The 24,622-nt window shown below is 43.5% G+C and overlaps 1 protein-coding gene across 4 annotated transcripts in view; it reads left to right on the top strand.

The window, feature by feature from the left end:
* Positions 1-1,722: 1,722 nt before the first annotated feature.
* The window catches only part of c6h8orf37 (chromosome 6 C8orf37 homolog), a 33,814-nt gene continuing 10,914 nt past the window's right edge, over positions 1,723-24,622 (top strand). For 3 of the 4 annotated variants that reach the window (XM_041189142.1, XM_041189141.1, XM_041189144.1), the window contains exons 1-5: positions 1,730-1,865; positions 5,763-5,865; positions 9,246-9,310; positions 17,553-17,618; positions 19,011-19,106. In XM_041189142.1, coding sequence (XP_041045076.1) covers positions 1,744-1,865; positions 5,763-5,865; positions 9,246-9,310; positions 17,553-17,618; positions 19,011-19,106 — 452 coding nt within the window. In that variant the 5' untranslated portion in view covers positions 1,730-1,743. Of the gene's footprint in view, positions 1,866-5,762; positions 5,866-9,245; positions 9,311-17,552; positions 17,619-19,010; positions 19,107-24,622 lie in introns of all 4 variants that reach the window. The other variant, XM_041189143.1, reaches the window with a different exon arrangement.

Raw genomic sequence — 24,622 nt, 5'->3', positions numbered from 1 at the left:
ATGGTGGCCCACTCTTGAGTTGTCATATCTGTTTGAAGTCAACCCCATTTAGATGGTGGTAGTGCCACACAACACAATAGAGAGAATCCTCAGTGTAAAGGTGGGACTTCATCTCCACAATGACTGTGAGGTGGTCACTCCTACCAATACTGTCATGGACAGATGCGTCTGTGGCAAACAGGTTGGTGAAGATAAGGTCAAGTATGTTTTTTCCTCTTGTTGGTTCTCTCACCATCTGTTGCAAATCCAGTCTAGCAGCTATGTCCTTTAGGACTTGGCCAGCTCATTTGGTACTGGGGCTACCGAGCCACTCTTGGTGATGGACATTGAAGTCCCCCACCCAGAGTCCATTCTGTACCCTTGCCACCCTCAGTGCTTCTCCAAGTAGTGTTCAACATGAAGAAGCACTGTTTCATCAGCTGAGGATGGGAGGTGGGGTGAGAGGTGTTGCAGTGGGTGACAATCAGCGGGAGGTTTCCTTGCCCACATTTGACCTGATGCCATGAGACTTCATGGGGTCCGAGTTGATATTGAGGACTCCCAGGACAACTCCCTCCCAACTGTACACCCATTCGAACCAGGTCCCCAGAATATTATCCTGGGTCCCTGGATTACTAGTCCAGTGACAATACCACCACCTCCACCCTTGGACTGCGTACCGGTGTCATGTCAAGAAGCTCAAATCACTTTCACTTGAGCTGCCTTCTGCTTAGGTGGCATGACAGAATACCAGACATGGAAGTTTTCTCCCAAGCTGGCATCCACACAATATTGAGACAGTCACAGCTGAGTTGCGCTTGTCCTGTAGCCAGAATGCTTGACACTTGCTTATCAAAGCAAATCTTCTGTGAAGAGTTTGAGTCTGGGGTGAACTTTCATGGCAGTCAGACGAAGTACTGCAAGGAGACTCTCAAGGCTTCACTTAGGAGTTTTGATATTAACTTTGAAAATTAAATTTGATATTAACTGGGGGAAGCTCACTCAGGATCACTGCACCTGGCACAGCCAAATAAAGAGTGGCCTCCTTTGAAAGCAAGTGTAGAGGCAGAGAGAAAACACAAGGAGAGGGAATCCCAGGCCAGCAACTCCTCCTAAACTCAATCACCCGCAATATCCTGTCTTATTTGCAGAACATTCCAGGCGCAGATCAGCCTTAGCAGTCACCTAAATACCCGCTAGAATCCAACCAAACACCCCAGATGAACATTCTCATCTTCATCTCAAAGGACGAACAAGATCTAGGTTGGCAATATGTAATAATGTGTATGGATAATAGTTGATCCTCTGTAATGCCATTTTCAGCTCTTACACGATATAAGCAGTGTGTTCCAAATTCACATATAATCATTTTATCAAGAATAATGATTGAAGTAAATATGGAGGATTCCCGCCTGAAGGTTAGCCTATTTTTTACATGCTGATCTACATTTTGAAAATTGTGTGCTTATTTTAGATTTTTAGAATCCTTTTCACTTTGTGTTGCGTTTATTTGCTCCAAATGAGAGTAAGTACACCATCCTCCTGCATGGAGAATTGTAGAAGCGCTGAGTCTCTGACACCCTCCCGTCTCGCTCTCTCGCATTTCTCGCTCGCTTCCCTGCCTGAGTCTGCTCCACGCGCGTGTTCCCACGCACTCACAGGCGCGCTTCGGGTCAGGCACAGTGCGCAATGTGCGTACATCCGCGGCACCGTGCGTCTAAGCGTGCGCGTCCTCGCCGGCTCCAAGCAACCGGCGCTGCTGTCATGGCGGACGACCTGGATGAGCTCCTGGATGAAGTGGAGTTGCGGTTCTGCAGGGACGGGTCGGCGACTAGTCGTGAGGGAATGGCCGGGGTTGGGGGATCGGACAAGGAGGTGAAAATCAGGTTAAATCCCAGTAATTTGTTTCTCTGAGCTGCAGCGGTCTGTTTGGGGGACAGTGAGTCTGCCGCACTTGTGAGCAGCTGCGCTTTCCCATCGCAGCTGGTTAATCGGGTTCAGTGGGATGTTAATCCGGAGCAGGACTGACTGGCCGTTGGTCACCAGTGGCCGGGCAGCTTGTGTTTTGGTTCTGAGCCAGTTATTTCTGGACTCCCTGGTTGAGGAAGAAATGAGCTTGCATTAGCGACTTGCACGTCAGGGTCGATAAAGTACTTTTGAGATGTAGTACAGTAACTTTTATAATGTAGGGGACTTTATAAAAGGTTTGCCATTTACTTCCCAATTATTCATCACGGATAAAACCTTATTTTCAGTAATTTTCACTTTTTCACCAACATAGTGCTCCGTCATATAGCGAGTTTGCTGTACAGTTTAATACCCAGTTATGGGCTCTTCACAGGATTTATTCAGTGAACGACTTAGGCTGGAAAAATTTTGTGTTGGCATTTGAGCCTGTGTTAATTTTTTTTAGCAAAGCAGTGGCTAGTTAAAATCCTGGTTAGTTTACTCTCATTTTCCCCCTTTTGGTCAATTTTTTGGTGGCTATTTGGCTCCTAAAATTCACAATCATCGGGTTTACTATTCTTTGCATCATTAGAAACTTCTTTTAATCTAGTACTAATCTCAACTTCTCTAATAAATCACGCTAATAAATTGACCTTTCTTGCTGAATTCTTGTTTTTTTTTGATGGAGTGCATTTTAATGAACATTTTGAATGATTTCTTTAAATGTTTCCCACCGTTTAGTTATCACTATACTTGTTAATCTGTTAATCTGTTTACCCAGTTAACCTTAACCAGCTCTCCTCTTGTGTCTAGGTAATTGGCTTTGTTTAAATTTAAGATTCTTGTTTAGGACTGGAGTATGTCACTTTCAAACTCAGTCTGGAATTCAACTGTATAATCAGTTGCTCACAGAGGATCTTTTATTATGAGATTACTAATTAACCTTGTCTCATTTTACAATACTAGATCTAAAATAGCTTTATCCCTAGTTGATTCCACAATGTAATATTCTAGGAAGCTGTCACAAAAGTCTTCTACAAAATCATCTTCCAGACTACCTTTGCCATTTGATTTGTCCAGTCTTTATGAAGATTAAAGTCCCCATAATTATTACATTGCTTTTGCTAGAAGCATCAGGTATTTCTTGCTCAATGTTCTGTCCAATGGACTGACAACTGTTACAGACCTATCAACTATTCCTGTCATCATTTTCTGATCTTTGTTATTCCTAATCTCCACTTGTACTGATTCTACCTCCTGAACTCCTGAGTCAAGATCCTTTCTCACTACTGTCCTTTATTATCAGGGTTACTACATCTCCTTCTCTATTCTTTCTATGTCTTTAATCCTCTCCCACAATGCTTCTGGCTCTTGGCTATCATGTTGACCGCTATAGTAAATTTCCTTAGAGCAGTTGCAATTTTGTCTTGGGCACGAACTTTCACAATGTAGCTTCTTCATTTTCTCTTAAAGATATGACAATCCAACTGACTTCCAAAATGTCACAATTGTATGTTTTCTGTTTACAGGTGCTGACTAGCCTTCTGTGTATTTCCAATGTTTTCTGTTTTTAAATCAGATTTAAGGTGTTTGCAGTTTTCCTTTCCATTCCTAATGTGATCCTAATGTGAAACAATTGGAGCTGCAGGTTTATCAATGTACCCTTCTCTTACACAGATACAAAGATTCGGTAAAGAGTAACATAAGACCATAAGACATAGGAGCAGAAATTAGGCCATTCGGCCCATCGAGTCTACTCCGCCATTCAATCATGGCTGATACTTTCTCAACCCCATTCTTCCACCTTCTCAACGTAACCTTTGATCCCCTTATCAATCAAGAATCTATCTATCTCAGTCTTAAATACATTCAATGACCTGGCCTCCACAGCCTTCTGTGGCAATGAATTCCATAGATTCACCACTCTGGCTAAAGAAGTTTCACCTCATCTCTGTTCTAAAAGGTCTTCCCTTTACTCTGAGGCTGTGCCCTCGGGTCCTAGTCTCTCCTACTAATGGAAACATCTTCCCCACGTCCACTCTATCCAGGCCTTTCAGTATTCTGTAAGTTTCAATCAGATCCCCCCTCATCCTTCTAAACTACATCGAGTATAGATCCAGAGTCCTCAAACGTTCCTCATATGTTAAGCCTTTCATTCCTGGTATTCTCATGAACCTCCTCTGGACCCTCTCCAGGGCCAGCACAACCTTCCTGGGATATGGGGCCCAAAATTGCTCACAATATTCTAAATGTGGTCTGAGCAGAGCCTTATAAAGCAGCACATCCCTGCTTTTATATTCTAGTCCTCTCAAAATAAATGCCAACATTGCATTTACCTGCCTAACTTCCACATCAACCTGCAAGTTAACCTTAAGAGAATCCTGGACTAGGACTCCCAAATCCCTTTGCACTCCAGATTTCTGAATTCTCTCCCCATTTAGAAAATAATCTATGCCTCTATTCTTCCTACCAAGGTGCATAATCTCACACTTCCCCACGTTGTATTCCATTTGCCACTTCTTTGCCCCTTCTCCTAATCTGTTCAAATCCTTCTGCAACCTCCGTGCCTCCTCAATACTACCTGTCCCTCCACCTATCTTTGTATCATCTGCAAAATTAACCAGGATGCCCTCAGTTCCTTCATCTGGATCATTAATGTATAAAGTGAAAAGTTGTGGTCCCAACACTGACCCATGTGGAACTCCAGTAGTCACCGGCCGCTATCCTGAGAAGGACCCCCTTATCCCCACTCTCTGCCTCCTGGCGGACAGCCAATCTTCTATCCATGCTAGTACCTTGCCTCTAACACCATGAGCTGTTATCTTACTGAGCAGCCTCCTGTGCGGCACCTTGTCAAAGGCCTTCTGGAAGTCCAAGTAGATAACATCCATTGGCTCTCCTTTGTCTAACCTACTCATTACCTCTTCAAAGAATTCTAACCGATTTGTCAGGCCTGACCTCCCCTTGATGAAACCATGTTGACTTTGCCCTATTTTACCATGCACTTCCAAGTATTCTGAAATCTCATCCTTAATAATGTGCTTTAAAATCTTACCAACAACTGAGGTCAGGCTAATCGGCCTGTAATTTCCCGTCTTTTGCCTCACTCCCTTCTTAAACAGGGAGGTTACATTAGTGATTTTCCAGTCCTCTGGGACCCTCCCTGACTCCAGTGATTCCTGAAAGATCACCACTAACCTCTCCACTATCTCTTCAGCTATCTCCTTCAGAACTCTGGGGTGTAATCCATCTGGTCCAGGTGATTTATCCACCTTCAGACCTTTCAGTTTTCCTAGCACCTTCTCCTTGGTAATGGCCACCATACTCACCTCTGCCCCCTGACTCTCTTGAACTTTGGGGATGTCACTCGTGTCTTCCACTGTGAAGACTGACACAAAGTACCTATTCAGTTCCTCTGCCATTTCTTTGTTCCCCACTACTACTTCTCCAGCGTCATTTTCCAGCGGCCCAATGTCCACTTTTGCCTTTCTCTTACCCTTTATATATCTAAAAAACTCTTGCAATCTTCTTTTATATTACTGGCTAGTTTACCCTCAAATTTAATCTTCTCCCTCCTTATTTCTTTTTTAGTCGTCCTCTGTTGGTCTTTGTAGGCTTCCCAATCTGTTGGTTTCCCACTGCTCTTCGCCACATTGTATGCTTTCTCTTTAGCTTTTATGCTGTCCCTGACTTCCCTTGTCGGCCATGGTTGCCTCGTCCTCCCTTCTTCCTAGGGATGAATTTTTGCTGTGTCTCCCAAATTATTCCTAGAAACTCCTGCCATTGCTGTTCCACTGTCTTTCCTGCTAGGAAACATGTTGTGTTTCATTTTTCAGTGCACCTTCTGTCCCACCTAAAGAAACTTCCAAAGAGGAAGACGATTTAAGTGATCTTATTGAAGATATTTTTCATGATGATCCAAGCATATCTGATCTTTCTGTAAGTGTTTTGTGAAAACCCATTTATAGTAATACACAAGAAACACTTTAGCACTATCTTGTATGTGTTTAAATGATCTTGTAGATCTGTGTAAGAAACAACCTTCCTGTCAGTTTGAATATATATTGTACGGTGGTTATTTTATAATCTCCTATGTTACCCCAGCCTAAACCTAAACCATGCCTCGATTTACACTGGTTTCTGATATACAAGGGGACAAATCTTCCAGTCTCCTGTTGCGCTGAGACTGGATGTACAACTGAAGATGCGCAACCGGACCCCAAGGCGGTCCTGGCACACAGACCTACGTGGGAAATGTCCAAGAGGATTAAACTTCCAAAGGGCAATTCCCCTGCTGCCTGGGGCCCTCCACGAATGTTTCCAACTCTGAGCTGGGGTCAGAGACTTTGTACATTGCCATTGTACTTAACTGGATAGTTACCAAGGAAAATGTTAGACAGTTTAAAACCTTGTCTAATATCTACATAACTCTACAACTGACGTCCCAATCACGTCGCCGATAACCCAACTACCTCTCAAACCACCCCGCCCCGACCGCCTCAGACTATACCCCGATCCGCCAGATTTTTCCCCCAACTGCCCCGATCCCCTGACTACTCACCTGATCTACCCCCACAACCCCCCGACTAACCCATCGACCACCTAACTCCTCCCCACACCCCCCACCCCCCAACCAGAGTACCACCCCGACTAGCCCTCAGCCTGACTACCCACTCATCCACCTCACCCATCCCACATGTCTTCCTACTTGCCCACTTCACTCACCTACCCTAGCCTCATACCCATCTGCCCATTCACTCATCCATTCACTAACATTCAAAGTTTGGACCTTTAAATTTGCCACACAGCAGCTAACACCGTAAAAAGTGGACATGTCCTTTCTTCCTCCAATTCTACTCCACTCCAGTGTCTTCACCCGACTCTGCTCCAGTGGAGTTCCCAGGGGGATGTTGCACGTTTCTTTGACAGCCACGTCACCTCGGAGGAATCTTCGAGGGCAGCAGCAATCTGACCATCATTGCCGCTGCTTAGAAAATTCAGGGCAATGTTTACTTTGAGCTCAGACCAGACAGAATGTAATCTTTTTCTATCTGCTGGCTGTCAAGGTTAAGCATGAAGTGAATTTGGGCAGCTTCAAATCAGTTCATAGTGGATATGGATCCACAGCATTAATTAGCAATTTCACACCAAGATGTCACATGGCACATTCTTCTCCTAGCCAAACCTAATTCACAATGCTATGCAAGTTGGATAATTCAGCACAATTTATACTTACTCTCTTGTTGGAAATATAATTAGTTTTGTAATATCCAGTCCAACAGGGTGCCCTTTTCATGGGAAAGCTTGACAACATTACAATTTTCCTTTCAACAAAGTTACCTTAGTTACAAAGTAAAATGTAGCATGCTACCACATTCAGTTTCACTAGCATGAAATTTTGTGTTGAAATAACCGCTTGATTGATTATCACCAACTCATCTTCATATGAATGATGGATTTAAGAGGAAGTTCAGATGCACTTAAGGGGAAGTTAGGTATATAGAGAAAGGAGAAAGAAATAGAAGATCTTGCTGATATGATTAAATGAAGAGGGGAGGAAGGAGGCTTGTGTCAAGCATAAACACTGACAAGGGCCAACTGGCCTGTTTCTATGCTGTACATTCTATGTAATTAATATACTATGCACTGTTCTATTCCTGTTGTGCTATTGCAAATTAACAGCTAGGTAGATAAAGAAAAATTGCAGTGGCACAGGATTTCAGTGTGCTGGCCTGAGAAGGGGTCATGCAGCTAAGGGAATTCATGTCATGCAATAGTACAGTACTTCGCTAAATTGTTTATTGCGTGGACCATGGCCTAGCAAGATTTAGAAGACCTTGCTAAAAGTGCAGACTGGTTCATGTAATCAAGCACTGAGGTACAATAGCAGAATGTATGCACAGCAAAATGTTTTTGTAAGCTGAAATTTAACCCATTCCTCAGTGCATAAAAATGTTGAGCACTATTGATCTTTTTTTGCTTCATGCAGCAGGTGGTTACATACAAACATACATATATACATATGAATTTACACATTAGGTACAGGAATAGTCATTCAGCACCTCGAGCCTCCTTCACCATTCATGGCTGACCTGTTTGTAGCCTCAATGCCACTCTCCAGCCAACCAGCTATATCTCTTGACTTCTTTGTTACTCAAGAATCTATCTATGTCTGCCTTAAAAATATTCAATGACTCTGTCTCTACCATTCACGGAGAAAGAGAGTTCCAGAGAATCACAACCACCTGAGAGAAAAAATTTCTCCTCATCTGCGTCTTAAATGTGCGCCCCTTTATTTTTAAACTGTGTCCCCTAGTTCTGGTCTCTTCCTTGAGGGGAAATATCCTTCAACATCTACTCTGTCAAGTCCCCTCAGGATTTTATATGTTTCAATAAGGTCACCTCTCTTCTAAATTCCAGTGGATATAGATTCTTCTTGTCCAACCTTCCCTCATAAGGTAACCCCTTCATCCCAGGAATCAGTCGAGTGAACCTTCTCTGAACTGCTTCTAATGCAATTATGTCCTTTCTTAAATAAGGAGATCAAACTGTACACAGTACTCTGGTTGTGGTCTTACCAACACCCTGCAGAACTGTAGCAAAACATTCCTACTTTTGTATTCCATTCCCCTTACAATAAATGACAACACTCCATTTGCCTTCCTAATCAGTTGCTGTACCTGTAACTTGTTGTCATTCATGTAACAGGACACCCAGATACTCCTCTGTGCCTTAGTTTTCCAATCTCTCTCCATTTAGATAATATGCTGCTTTTCTATTCTTCCTGCCAAAGTGGACAAGTTCACATTTTCCCACATTATACCCCATCTGCCAAACTTTAGCCCACTCATTTAATCTATCTATATTCTTTTGGAGCTTTCTTATGTCCTCTTCACAACTCTCCTACCTCTCCTTCATGTTAGCAACAAATTTAGCAACTATACATTCGGTCTCTTCATCCAAGTCATTGATATAGATTGTAAATAGTTGAGGACCCAGCACTGATCCCTGTGGAACTCAAGTCTTTGCGTCTTGCCAACCCTAAAATGATCCATTTATGCCTACTCTCTGTAATAAAAATAATAATTGTAACAAAAATATATTCAATGGGCCATATCTGTAGAATTCATTACATTGCTAAATACCAAACATTCACCTGCCTGGACATCCTGTTGTATGTGGGGACGTGCTAGCTTACTAATGTTCTATATTTAAACCTATCTTTAAACCGAATGCTATAAAGGTGAAATTGAATGATATTGTATTTGAAAGTTCTATTTCCAGTGTTTGAAATGCCACTCAATGCCTTTTTGTTATAGAAGTCAAGCCCAGGCGCAATAACAAATTGTTCAGGTCACAGACCTCCTCAGACCAAAGGGAGAAAGTAAGTTCAAGAAATATGCTCTTTATAGAATTTTGAGGTTAATAACTACAGTTGGCTATAACTGAAATTCATCTTGATGTGAAGTTTTACTTAGTTTTCATCTGTGAAGTTGTTAAGGTTCTGTTACATTGAATAAAATGATAAATTTAAAGCACTCTAACTCGTTTGAACCTGTTTTACACAAGAACACAAAAATTAGCAGGAGTAAGCCTTTTGGCACCTCAAGCCTGCTCCATCATTCAGTAAGATCATGGCTGATATGATTGTGGCCTCATCTACACTTAGTTGTCTGCCCTCCATAACCCTTGACACTCTTGTCGATCAAAATCTATTTAACTTGGCCTTGAATGTATTCAATGACCCCATAATCAATATTGGCAGTCCCTAATTAGCTCAAATTTCAAGTTCTCTGTCATTCAGTCCTTAATTACAGACTCTAGTAACTTTTACACAGCAGAGTCGAGTAGTTTTATGATTTCCTGGTTTCTTTCCCTTACATTTCTTAAATAATGAAGTTACATTGGAATTTTCCAATCTAGAGGGACAATCCCTGAATCAAGAGAGCTTTGGAAAGTAATGGCTAAAAAACCTGCAATTTCCTCACCAACTTACTTTAAAACCCTGGGATCGAAACTAACATCTTCCAGGGGATTTGCTACTCCTTTATGCCAATATTTTTCTTGCTTACTGTCTTGAGCTACTCAGTTCTTCCCAATCTAAATAAAAATTTAAATTTCCCATGAAAACAACTTTGCTTGTGCTACAAGCCTCTCTAATCTTCAAATTGATATGTCCTCCCAACATGGCTGCTGCCTGCCTTTGGCATTGGCGCCAAACAGGAAGCTCCCATCTCCTGCAGGTGCTCCATGCTTCTAATTCAGCACCAAACTCATCTTGTGGCAATTCAGCTAGTTGTATTCAAAAATAACATCGAAAGAGAATTCGTATGGGTGTCAGGTTCTCAACTCCGCTTTGAAAATCCAGCCTATTTGACTTATCACCTTTTTTGTTTGTCACTCCTGCTATAAGTATTTCAGTTATTATAGAGCTGCCTTCACCTGGAGTATCCACATTACTATTTGTGACCTGAACCTTGTCCTTATCCTGTTTTTTTTATCTTTATATGATATTTTGTGCAATTAAGAACCAAGCCCCGTAACACCCATTTTTGAGTTAAAAGTCATTTTTATGATTCTGTTTATCATTTCCACTAAGACCTTGGTTCCAGCCAAGTTCAGGTTCAGCTCCCTCCTATCCCAGTTGGGTACCAGCCTCCCATGAAATAGAAACGCTCTTTACACCACTCCTCCAGCCACGTGTTCACCTTGCTGATTTGTTTGTTACTATGCTGATTAGCACATGACTGATAATAATCAAGAGATTACCATCCTTGAGGTCCTGTTTCTTAATTTAGCTCCGAACTCCTGATACTCCCTCAACAGGACTTCCTCCCTTTCCTTCCGTTTATCATTGGTCCCAAAATGAACCATGCCACCCGGATAGTCCTCCTCCCTTTCCAGCCACATTGAAATATTCCTTAACCTGGTAATAAGTAAGTAACACACACTTCAGATCTCTTGATTGTGTTATTTATCCCTAAATTATTTAATCTCCTATGATTCTAATCTGCATCTCCTACTTTTAGACAACCTTCTGTTCCATGGTACCTAGGTCAGCATCCTTTCTTCTTATTCTAATTGATTTAAAGTATGTTGTACTTGTTTAATCGGACCAGTGCCTGTGTGACCTCCTCTGTCTCCCCTGATTTCTCCCTATCCTGTTGACAGGTAGTCCTGCTCTTGCCTTTTTGTATCTGTGCTTTCCTCTGAGATACTGTTGAGTAAGTTACGCAGAAGTTCTTCCCCCTCCCTTATGTGTCAGACTGTCTCTAACTCGCACTCCAGGTCAAGGTCTCTGAGTTGGAGTGTCTTATGGCATTTCCTGCAGAAGTGCCAATTTAGGACAGTCTCACTGTCTACAAATTCCCACAGAGTGGAAGGGTACTAATGGAAAGGTCTGTGCCAAAGGGGAGGCAGCGGCATAGTGGTAATGTTACCGAACTAGTAATCTAGAGCCCCAGGCTAATGTTCTGGGGACGCAAGTTCGAATCCCACCAAGGCAGCTGGTGGAATTAAAATTCAGTTAATGAATATGGAATTTAAAAAATAATAGTAACCATGAAGCCATTGTCGATTGTCATGAAAACCTATCTGGTTCGTTAATGTTCTTTAGAGAAGAAAATATGCCTACGTGTGATTTCAGACCACAAAAATGTGCTTGACCCTTAAATGTCCTCTAAAATGGCCTGGCAAGCCACTTGGTTGTACAAAACTGCTACAAAGTCTACAAAAAGGAATGAAACTGGATGGATCACCCAGCATCGACCAAGGAACCGGAAATGACAACAGCAAACTCAGCCCTGTTAATCGTGCAAAGTCCTCCTTACAAACACCTGGGGGCTTATGCCAAAATTGGGAGAGCTGTCCTACTGGCCATGCAACAGCCTAACATAGTCATACTCACGGAATCATACCTAAGAGACAATGTCGCAGACACCACCATCATCAGCAGAGTTGGCAGTACAATGGTATACAGTTAGGAGGGTGTTTCCCTGGGAGTTCTCAACATCGACTCTGGACCCCATGAAGTCCATTGGCATCAGGTCAAACATGGGCAAGGAAACCTCCTGCTGATTACCACCTACTCCTCTATGTTGAATACCACTTGGAGGAAGCGCTGGGGCACAGAATGTACTCTGAGTAGCATCGCCACTGACCAAGCTGGTAGAGACCTAAAGGACATAGCTACTAAACAGGGCCTGTGGCAGGTATTGAGGGAACCAACAAGAGGGAGAAACCTAATGGCCTCGTCCTAATCAATCTACCTGGCACAGATGCATCTGTCCATGACAGTATCGGTAGGAGTGACCACTGCACAGTCCTTGTGGAGATGAAGTCCCATCTTCATATTGAGGATACCCTCCATCGTGTTGTGTACTACCATGCTAAATGGGATAGATTCCAAACAGATCTAGCAACTCAAAACTGGGCAGTCTCCATGAAAGCGCTGTGGACCATCTGCAGTAGCAGAATTGTATACATCCACAATCTGTAACCTCATGGCCTGGTATATCCCCCACTCTATCATGGCTATCAAATGAGGAATCAACCCTGGTTCAATGTAGAATGCAAGGCATTGCCAGAAGTAGCACCAGGCATACCTAAAAATGAGTTGTGAAGCTAGAACACAGGGCTTTTGCATGCCAAACATCTGATAGAGCTAAGTAATCCCACAACACCGGATCAGATCTAAGCTCTGCAGTCCTGCCACATCCAATCGTGAATGGTGGTGGACATTTATACAACTTATTGGAGGAGAAGGATCCACAAATATCTCCATCCTCAATAAAGAGGGAGCCCAGCACATCAGTGCAACAAACAAGGCTGAAGCATTTGCAACCACCTTCAACCAGAAGTGCCGAGCAGATGATTCATCTTGGCCTGCTCCTGAGGTCCCCAGCATCATGGATACCATTCTTCAGCCAATTTGATTCGCTCCACTTGAAATCAAGAAATGGCTGATGGCACTAGATACTGCAAAAGCTATAGGCACTGACGACATTCCAGCATTAGTACTGAAGATTTGTGTTCCAGAACTAGCTGTGCCCTTAGCCAAGCTGTTCCAGTACAGCTGCAACATTGGCATCTACCTGACAATATGGAAAACTGCCCATACATACCCTGTCCACAAAACATCAGGACAAATTCAACAGCCAGTTACCGCTCCATCAGTCTACTCTCGATCATCAGCAAAGTGATGGAAAATGTCATTGACAGTGCTATCAGGTGGCACTTACTCAACAATAACCCGCTCACTGATGTTCAGTTTGGGTTCCGCCAAGTTCACTCAGCTCCTGAGCTCATTATAGCCTTGGTCCAAACAACAAAAGAGCTGAACTCAAGAGGTGAGGTGAGATGAGAATAAATGCCCTTGACATCAAGGCAACTTTTGACCGAGCATGACATCAAGGAGCCCTAGCAAAACTGGAGTCAGTGGGAATCTAGGGGATGCTCCCTGCTGCTTGGAGTCATACCTAGCACAAAGGAAGATGGCAGTGGTTGTTGGAAGTTAATCATCTCAGTCCTGGGACATCTCTACAGGAGTTCCTCAGGGTAGTGACTTAAGCCCAGCCATCTTCAGCTGTTCTATCAATGACCTGCCTTCTATCATAAGGTCAGGAGTGGGGATGTTTGTGGATGATTGCACAATGTTCACCATTCGCAACTCCTCAGATACTGAAGCAGTGCGTGTCCATATGCAGCAAGACCTGGACAATATCCAGGCTTGGGTTGACAAGTGGCAAGTAACATTCGCACCACGCCAGTGCCAAGCAATGACCATCTCCAACAACAGAAAATCCAACCATCTGCCTTTGACATTCAGTGGCATTAATATGGTTGAATCCCCCACTATCAACATCCTGGGGATTACCATTGACCAGAAACTGAGCTGGAGCAGCCATAAAAATACTGTGCTGACAAGAGCAAGTCAGGGACTCGGAATTCTGCGGAGAGTAACTCACCTCCTGAACCCCAAGCCTGTCCGCCACCTACAAGGCACAATTCAGGAATGTGATGGAATACTCTCTACTTGCCTGGATGACTGCAGCTCCAACAATACTCAAGAAGCTCAACACCATTCAAGACAAAGCAGTTGATTGGCACCCCATCCACTCCCTCCACCACCAATGCACAGTGGCAGCAGTGTGTGCCATCTATACTTGTACATTCTTTATTTTTCTATGTGGCTGCAGCCTTCCTTTGCTGTTGGCTCTAGACAGACAGCTCCTGCCTCCTGGAGGCACTCACATTGGGTGCCAAGCTCGCCCTTGGTCAATTAGTCCATTTGCATTTACAAGGTGATGCACTGCAGCAACACATCAATGCTTCTTCAACAGCACCTTCCAAACCTGTGACCTCTACCATCTAGAAGGACAAGGGCAGCAGATGCATGGGAACACCAATACCTGCAAGATCCCCTTCCTGCCAAAAACCATCCTGACTTGGAACTATATCTCATTCTTTCAGTGTTGCTGGGTCAAAATCCTGGAACACTCTCCCTAACAGCTCTGTGGGTGTACCTATGCTACATGGACTGCAGTGGTTTAAGAAGGTGGCTCCTCACCATCTTCTTGAGGGCAATTAGGGATGGGCAATGAAATTGCTGGCCTAGCCAGCAACACCCATGTCTGTGAAAAAGAATTTTAAGTAAGTTATTGATGATTAATGGACACTTTATGGTTGGCTATCCTTCATAAAATAATTAGGTTTGCACGTCAGTCATGTCATTAGCTATTTCTAAGAACTACTGAAAAATTATTAACTAATTTGATAATGATCCCACAATTCCCTGTATATAAGATGTTTTCACCTATCCCTCCAGTGTATATCCACTTACATGGCCAAAAGTTCTACATCACACCTTCATTCCCATTTCCACCCTGCCTGTCTCAAATTCCTTTCTATTTTTGCTTCCATTGTCATTACTATTTAGTTTTAGCCTTGCAGTAACATAGAGCAGGGCTGTCTGGTACCTTTAATGCAATTTCAAGAACCAAATTGTTTTGTTTGTGCTAAGCATCTGAAAATAGTTTTGTACTAGACTTTACCTGCTAAGAGCAAATGCCACTGGCAATGAAAGGTAGAGGGATAGAAGGAATAGCATCTGAAATTGATTTGGAAGTTGGAAGGCATGGTCTTACGGCAACACATTCGTAAAGATATTGATTCAACACCTACTGGCTTGGTGCTCCATGTGCAAATGTTCACTTGCTTTTGTTCTTCCACTCGATTTCTAGGCCCTGGAGCCTAGTCTGTCTTGCCAGTCTTTCATGTTACCATTTCTATCTCTCACCTTTAGCTCTTCACACACTCTTTAACCCTGATTTTAACCCTGCCCGGACAACAGGAAGGGCATAGGGGTTTGTGTTAAAATATTGAGATTGAGCAACCTGACATATTATCATCGTTAAATTATTTAAAATCCCAAATAGGCCATCAACGTGGCTCCTGTAAAGGGTATGATCTAACATTGAAAAGTTACGGTCCAATTGCATCATCAAGGTCATAACTTAAATTTAAGTGTAGGTCAGTGGGAAGCCAAAGCTGTCAGTAAATGCCTAAGGTGAATACATTCTGCCACTTCATTGCTGCAAACAGGAGACCTGTAGACAACATCCATTATACTTGTATGTTCTTTTTCCACATGGCTGCCACCTGCCTTTGCCATTGGAACTAAACAGACAGCTCCTGCCTCCTGGAGGCACTCAAATTGGGTGCCTAGCCTGCTCTTGGTTATTTGGTCCATTTGCATTTAAAAATAACATCAGGAGAGAATTCATGAGAAGATCAGCTTCTTTTAGCACTCCTTATGGGCCAGGAAGAACAGAAGTGATCACAAGGAGGAAGTCTTTGGTCCCACCCATCCTCAATTGTTGCCCACATCTTCTGCCACCCCAATCACAACCCCGATCTGGGGATCCTTGATCAACTACCTCCCTCAGTCATGGACCAGAACGATCAACCCCACTGACTGACTGGATCCATCCTGTGAGTCCCTTACTGTGACTTCCTTCCTCTCCCTCCCAGAACCATGGTAGGGTCCCCCTTGTCCTCACTTATCACCCCACCAGCCTCCGCATTCAAAGGATCATCCTCCATCATTTCCGCCAACTCCAGCATGATGCCACCACCAAACACATCTTCCTTTCGCGCCCCCCCCCCCCACACACACACACACACACACACACACAGACGCCACCACCACCACCAGGCAGCATTCCGCAGGGATCGCTCCCTCCAGGACACCCTGGTCCACTCCTCCATCACCCCCTAAACCTCAACCCGCTCCCACGCCACCTTCCCATGCAACCGTAGAAGGTGCAACACCTGCCCCTTTACTTCCCCCCTCCTCACTATCCAAGGGCCCAAACACTGCTTTCAAGTGAAGCAGCATTTCACTTGCACTTCCTTCAATTTAGTCTACTGCATTTGCTGCTCCCAATGCGGGTCTCCTCTACTTCGGAGAGACCAAACGCAGACTTGATGACCACTTTGCAGAACACCTTTGGTCTGTCCGCAAGCATGACCCAGACCTCCCTGTCGCTTGCCATTTCAACACACCACCCTGCTCTCATGCCCACATGTCCGTCCTTGGCCTGCTGCAATGTTCCAGCAAAGCTCAACGCAAATTGGAGGAGCAGCATCTCATCTTCCAACTAGGCACTTTATAGCCTTCCGGACTTAATATTGAGTTCAACAACTTCAGATCATGAACTCTCTCCATCCCCAGCCCTTTTCTGATCCCCCCTTTTCCAATAATTTATAATTTTTTATTTTATATATATTTTTCTTTTCCCATCTATTTCCATTATTTTTAAATGTATTTCCATCCATTGTTTTATCTCTACCTTTTAGCCTATTTCGATCCCTTCCCCCCACCCCACCCCCACTAGGGCTATCTGTCACCTGCTTGTCCTGCTTTTTACACTTAATGTCATCATTAGCACATTCCTCAGCTAATGTCACCACCGTCAACAACCCTTTGTCCTTTTGTCTACAACATCTTTGGCAATCTCTTCTTTGCCTCCACCTATCACTGGCCCTCTATCCAGCTCTACCTGTCCCACCCCCCTCAACCAGCTTATATTCCACCTCATTTCTATATTTCTTAGTTCTGATGAAGAGTCATATGGACTTGAAACATTAACTGTGTTCCTCTCCAAGATGCTGTCAGACCTACTGAGTTTTTCCAGCTATTTTTTTTGTTGTGACTTCCTTTTGCTGCTTGTTGCTTTGCCCACCAGCCAGGCAGTCTGTTGGGCTGGAGCCTGCCCAAAATTATTTAATGGAGGACCAGCCATTAAGAGTAGCAGGACCTCTAGGTCCCTCGCTTTGCTGGGTTCTTCACTCATTACTGGGCTTTCCTGCCCCTGCCCAGGGTCACCAATTAATATCGGAGCCTCTGTGTCACATATTGCCTTTTATTTTTCCTATTATCCCTCCTTTAGTGTCCTGTTGGGGTGTGTGTGTGTTTTGATATGGCTAGTGGGAGATAAAGATGGAAGGGGGGTGGCTTGTTGCTGGACTGTGTCAACATGCTAGAAGAATGAGGGAGGGAGCATTTTAAATACATTGAGTGCATACTGCATCTGAGAGAGCTATATTGAATGCTTTGTTTTTAGGTGTTGTCCTGTTTATCTCGGTGGTAGTTCTGCACCTCTAGGATTGGGAACAAATACTTCTCAGAGGTACTTTTTTCAGATTTCTTTTATTAACCCCTAATTGTAGTCCGTGTCCGACAGAATTTTGGGAGCAAAAGAGAATGGATTTGATGCACCTACTTGTTTGTTTATCATTGTGCAAATGTCAAAATATTAAAAATGTCTTTTTTTAGCGTTTATATCCAGATCCAACTGGACAAAACAATGATGATAACTACATTAGGTTATAGTGCGATCTATACATTTCCTCATATCCAGGTTACACTCTTGTATTTCCCTTATAAAGGCTGCTGAAACTGTCCCATTTGATACAGCAGCTTTCTTGTCTTCGCTTCTACTCACTGCTAGTACATTATAGAAAATTCTTCATATGAAACACTTTTTAGTGTCCTTGTATGTTTGATAAAGCTGGAGTGATTGTTTTTGCCAGAGTAAATTCAGAATGAGAAATCCATATCTAGAGCAAATCAATTGGAGTGCACTTCAACTGTTCTGCCTCCTAATTAGGTAGCTTTGTCCTGGAATATCACTGTGTTCACTCTAGTATAAATGCAAAAGTCACTACAATCCCCTCTGATTCTCCTTGTGGCTTGAACGCTCTCAGCCCTAAGTTTATTTGATAGAGACTTGCATTTATATAACACCATCATCATTTGAGTACCATGGACCTTTTAAGCTCACCTTGAGCCACTAACACAGACACCTCTCATCCCCAGAGCAGTATCTTCAACAATGCATCTCAAATCCTGGAGTAATGCTTGAACCTACAACCTCTGACAATCATAGTAATAACTGAACCTAACTGACACTAAAGATCAGCTCCCAAGCATCCACTTGCAGTGGGCCAAGCTCTACACAGCGAGCACACGTTTGGAATATTGTCTTTGTAATTTTCAATGTGACCATCTATTTTCCCCAGGTTTTCTCTATAGTTCAGAGCGCCATTGTATGGCAGTGTAATCTCTGGTCAGCATTACAGTGGTGTTTGATGACCCCTATACATGATGTTCCTTATTTTAACAAAGAGGTCATATGATTGATGTGCTTGTGCTCCAGGATTGAAAGATAATACCTTGCACTGCTAGCTCATTGCTTGATTGATTCCTAATCTGAACAATACTGAGAAGAGTTGAATGATGTCTGACCATATCTCCTTAAGGAAACCCTGAAAATCAGTGAGCAAGGCACCCGAAAACAGCTGTTTCACAGTTATGAGACAAATGTTGAGCCTCAGGAATTTCCAAGACGTAATTAAATTGATTTTGCTATGAAAAGAAAGATCCACTAACATACAAAATTATTGTACAGTGTTGTCAGACTAATAGCTTGGCTTACTGATTGTGCCATTCTGTTGTGATTATTTATAAAAGTAATTTTATTTGAACAATATATTTTGTGATGACTTTTTTTTATAAACAGGACATGTGATCAACTCCGTTGTACTACCTGTGACTTTAGAGTAATTACACTTGATGATTATGAATGGAACAAGTCATGCGACTACTTCTTTTTCAGGTATGTTTGATATATGCAGGTATATGACTGACTGCCTAGTATAGAACAGAAAAATTTTAAAGATTTCAACAAATTCTTGCTGTCACAGAGACATGATTGAGAGAGGGGCAGGATTGGAACTAATATTCCAGGATATAGGATCTTCATGCGAGACAGGGAAGGAAGTAAAAGAGGAGGGGGTATCGCAATATTGATCAAGGAATCAATTACAGCGGTAAGGAAGAATGACATCTTAGAAGGCTCCTCAAATGAAGCCATATAGGCAGAACTGAAAAACAAATAAGGAGCAATCACATTGTTGGGAGTGTACTATAGACCCCCAAACAGTCAGAGAAATAGAAGGCAGATAAATAGGCAAATTTCAGAGAAGTGTAAAACTAATAGGGTAGTAATAGTGGGGGCTTTGAACTTCCCCAACATTAACTGGGTTAGTCATAGTGTGATAGATTTAGAGGGAGCGGAATTCTTAAAATGCATTCAGGAGAGCTTTTTAAGCCAGTACGTAGAAGGTCCTACAAGAGAGGGGCGGTCCTGGACTTAATTTTAGGGAATAAAGCCGGGCAAGTGGTAGAGGTATCAGTGGGAGAGCATTTTGCAGATAGTGATCATAACTACGTTAGATTGAAGGTTGTTATGGAAAAGGACATGGATGGCCAGAAATCAGAGTTCTAAGTTGGGGGAAGGCTGATTTTAATAAGATCAGATATGATTTGGCCAGAGTGGACTGGGCGCAGCTACTTTTAGGTAAATCTGCATCAGAGCAGTGGGGCTCATTCAAGAAGGAAATAGGGAGAGTACAGGGCCAGCATATTCCAGTAAAGACAAAGGGTGGGACCAACAAATCCAGGGAACCCTGGATGCCGAGGGATATACAAGATTGTATAAAGAAAAAAAGGGAGGCTTATAGCAGATACTGATGTTCAAAACAGCAGAAGCCCTGGAGGAGTAAAGAATGTGTAGGGGGGAACTTAAAAAGGAAATTAGGAGAGCAAAAAGGGGGCTTGAAGAAACATTGGCAGGTAAAATAAAGGAAAATCCAAAGTTATTTTACAAGTCCATTAAGAGTATGAGGATAACTAGGGAAAGAGTAGGACCCATTAAGGACCATAGTGATAATTTGTTTGTAGAGCCGGAAGACGTAGGTATGGTTCTAAATAGATACTTTGTGTTGGTATTCACAAGTGAGAGGGACGAGTTGGGTATAGAAATCAGGCAGAAGGACTATGATAAAATTAAATGAATTAGCATAGAAAGGGAGGAGGTTTTAAGTGGTCTGGCAGGCTTAAAAGTAGATAAATCTACAGACCTAGATGAAATGTATTCCAGGCTGCTGAGTGAGGCAAGGGAGGAGATAGCAGGGGCGCTAGCAATAATTTTCAATACCTCTCTGGCCACAGGAGAGATGCCAGAGGACTGGAGGACAGCCAATGTGGTACCGTTATTCAAGGAGGGAGGAAGGGATAAACCAGGGTCCTACAAGCCAGTCAGTCTAACCTCAGTGGTGGGCAAACTATTGGAAGCAATTCTGAGGGACAGAATTAATCTACACTTGGAGAGGCAAGGATTAATCAAGGACAGTCAGCATGGTTTTGTTAAGGGGAGGTCATATCTGACCACTTTGAATTTTTCGAAGATGGAACCAGGTGTGTAGATGAGGGCAATGCATTTGACGTAGTCTCCTTGGACTTCAGCAAGGCTTTTGATAAGGTTCCATATAGGAGACTGATAATGAAGGTAAGAGCCCATGTGATCCAATGCAATTTGGCAAATTGGATCCAGAATTAGCTGAGTGGCAGGAAGCAGAGGGTGATGATCGAGGGTTGTTTTTGTGACTGGATGCCTGTGTCCACAGGGATCGGTGTTGGGTCCCTTGCTGTTTGTGGTATATATACAAATGATTTAGACTTGAATGCAGGAGGGTTGATCAGTAAGTTCGCGGATGACACAAAAATTGGTGGGGTGGGAGGATAGCCTTAGATTACAGGAGAATATAGACGGACTGGTTAGATGGACTGATCAGTGGCAAATGGAATTTAATCCGAATAAGTGGGAGATGGTGCATTTGGGCAGGACAAACAAGGCACAGGAATACACGATGAATGGTAGGACTCTGGGAAGTACCAAGGATCAGAGGGACCTTGGTGTGCATGTCCACCGGTCCCTTAAGGTGGCGGGCCAGGTAGATAAGGTGGTTCAGAAGGCAAATGGGATACTTACCTTTATTAGCCGAGGCATAGAATATAAGAGCAGGGAGGTTATGCTGGAACTGTTTAAAACGCTGGTTAGCCCGCAGCTAGAGTATTGTGTGCAGTTCTGGAACCCGCATTATAGGAAGGATGTGATTGCACTAGAGAGAGTGCGGAGGAGATTTACCAGGATGTTGCCTGGGCTAAAGAGTCTTAGTTATGAGGACAGATTGGATAGACTGCGGTTATTTTCTCTGGATTAGAGGAGATTGAGGGGGGACATGATTGAGGTGTATAAAATTATGAGGGGCATAGAGAGAGTAGATAGGAAGGAACATTTCCCCTTGGTGGAGGGATCAATAACCAGGGGCATAGATTTAGGGTAAGGGGCAGGAGGTTTAGAGGGGATGTGAGGAATTTTTTCACCCAGACGGTAGTGGGAATCTGGAACTCACTGCCTGAAAGGGTGGTAGAGGCAGAAACCCTCATAACATTTAAGAAGTATTTGGATGTGCACTTGCGATGCCACGGCAGACAAGGCAATGGGCCTGGTACTGGAAAATGGGATTAGAATAGTTGAGGTACTTGTTTGACCGGCGCAGACTCAATGGGCCAAAGGGCCTTTTTCTGTGCTGTAGACCTCTATGACTCTAATGTTATGTTTTTACTTCACTTTTATATAGGCCCAGATTTTGCTGTTAAAATAATGATGAGGCAAGCTGTTATTTGATGCTATTATAGCACTAGCTGTTATTTATGTAGAAATGGTACAGGCATGTGACAGATTTGCACTGAACTCAATTATCCAATAGCTGCCGTCTGAGTTGTGAAAGCGGCAACTGGCTGTTCAACTCACTGGTGAAATGCACTGAATTGCGTACAGTTGCAAGGTAGATATGAACTAAGCTCGCCGCAAAAAGTTAATTTTTGTCCATTCCAGTCTAAGTACCCTTTTAACATTGGATAAGTGTGATTGACTGTAAGTCAGGCCCTCTGAGGCTGAAAATTAACTGTTAGAAATGTGAGTTTCATTCCTTCAGATTTTCATTGTTGATGGAGATTTTAAAACTTTCTTTTTCTCTATCTTTTAATAGAATCATTCTTTCCCTCTCTATTTCTCTTTGTGTACCCAATTTGAAATTGAACTCACCCACTTTTAGTCCCTCATCCCTGGAACAATTCTCATAAATCTTTTCTGCACCCTCCCCAGTGCCTTCACATCTTTCCTAAAGTGTGGTGCCCAGAACTGAACACAGTACTCCAGTTGAGGCTGAACCAGTGTTTTATAAAGATTCCTCATCACTTCCTTGCTTTTGTACTCTTTACTTCCATTTATAAAGCCCAAGACCCTATATGCCTTTTAACCATCTTCTCAACCTGCCTTGCCATCTTAAACAATTTGTGCACATATACACCCAAGCGCCTTTATTCCTATATCCCCTTTAGAATTGTGTCCATTTATTTTAATAAAAACAAAAAAACTGCGGATGCTGGAAATCCAAAACAAAAACAAAAGCAGAATTACCTGGAAAAACTCAGCAGGTCTGGCAGCATCGGCGGAGAAGAAAAGAGTTGACGTTTCGAGTCCTCATGACCCTTCGACAGAACTTCGAGTTCGAGTCCAAGAAAGAGTTGAAATATAAGCTGGTTTAAGGTGTGTGTGTGGGGGGGGCGGAGAGAGAGAGAAGTGGATTGGGGGTGTGGTTGTAGGGACAAACAAGCAGTGATAGAAGCAGATCATCAAAAGATGTCAACAACAATAGAACAAAAGAACACATAGGTGTTAAAGTTAAAGTTGGTGATATTATCTAAACGAATTTGCTAATTAAGAACGGATGGTAGGGCACTCAAGGTATAGCTCTATTGGGGGTGGGGAGAGCATAAAAGATTTTAAAATTTTTTTTTTATAATGGAAATAGGTGGGAAAAGGAAAATCTATATAATTTATTGGAAAAAAAAGGAAGGGGGAAACAGAAAGGGGGTGGGGATGGGGGAGGGAGCTCACGACCTAAAGTTGTTGAATTCAATATTCAGTCCGGAAGGCTGTAAAGTGCCTAGTCGGAAGATGAGGTGTTGTTCCTCCAGTTTGCGTTGGGCTTCACTGGAACAATGCAGCAAGCCAAGGACAGACATGTGGGCAAGAGAGCAGGGTGGAGTGTTAAAAGCGACAGGGAGGTTTGGGTCATTCTTGCGGACAGACCGCAGGTGTTCTGCAAAGTGGTCGCCCACTTTACGTTTGGTCTCTCCAATGTAGAGGAGACCACATTGGGAGCAACGAATGCAGTAGACTAAGTTGGGGGAAATGCAAGTGAAACGCTGCTTCACTTGAAAGGAGTGTTTGGGTCCTTGGACGGTGAGGAGAGAGGAAGTGAAGGGGCAGGTGTTGCATCTTTTGCGTGGGCATGGGGTGGTGCCATAGGAGGGGGTTGAGGAGTAGGGGGTGATGGAGGAGTGGACCAGGGTGTCCCGGAGGGAGCGATCCCTACGGAATGCTGATAGGGGGGGTGAAGGGAAGATGTGTTTGGTGGTGGCATCATGCTGGAGTTGGCGGAAATGGCGGAGGATGATCCTTTGAATGCGGAGGCTGGTGGGGTGATAAGTGAGGACAAGGGGGAGCCTATCATGTTTCTGGGAGGGAGGAGAAGGCGTGAGGGCGGATGCGCGGGAGATGGGCCGGACACAGTTGAGGGCCCTGTCAACAACCGTGGGTGGAAAACCTCGGTTAAGGAAGAAGGAGGACATGTCAGAGGAACTGTTTTTGAAGGTAGCATCATCGGAACAGATGAGACGGAGGCGAAGGAACTGAGAGAATGGGATGGAGTCCTTACAGGAAGCGGGGTGTGAGGAGCTGTAGTCGAGATAGCTGTGGGAGTCGGTGGGTTTGTAATGGATATTGGTGGACAGTCTATCACCAGAGATTGAGACAGAGAGGTCAAGGAAGGGAAGGGAAGTGTCAGAGATGGACCACGTAAAAATGATGGAGGGGTGGAGATTGGAAGCAAAATTAATAAATTTTTCCAAGTCCCGACGAGAGCATGAAGCAGCTCATCATGAAGTAATCATCGATGTACCGGAGAAAGAGTTGTGGAAGGGGGCCGGAGTAGGACTGGAACAAGGAATGTTCCACATACCCCATAAAGAGACAGGCATAGCTGGGGCCCATGCGGGTACCCATAGCCACACCTTTTATTTGGAGGAAGTGAGAGGAGTTGAAGGAGAAATCGTCTCCGGGCTCACTTCTTTGGGCAGGAGTCCTCTCCCAGTTCAACGGATCCTTTTACCCATCTCCAATATTCTCCCTCCACCTGGACCCCTCCCTCTGGATTCTTA

This window comes from Carcharodon carcharias, chromosome 6 (assembly GCF_017639515.1).
Source record: "Carcharodon carcharias isolate sCarCar2 chromosome 6, sCarCar2.pri, whole genome shotgun sequence".
NCBI classification, from domain to species: Eukaryota; Metazoa; Chordata; class Chondrichthyes; order Lamniformes; family Lamnidae; genus Carcharodon; species Carcharodon carcharias.
The sequence above is the reverse complement of the archived record's forward strand: the minus strand, read 5'-3'. Positions and strand labels throughout refer to the sequence as shown.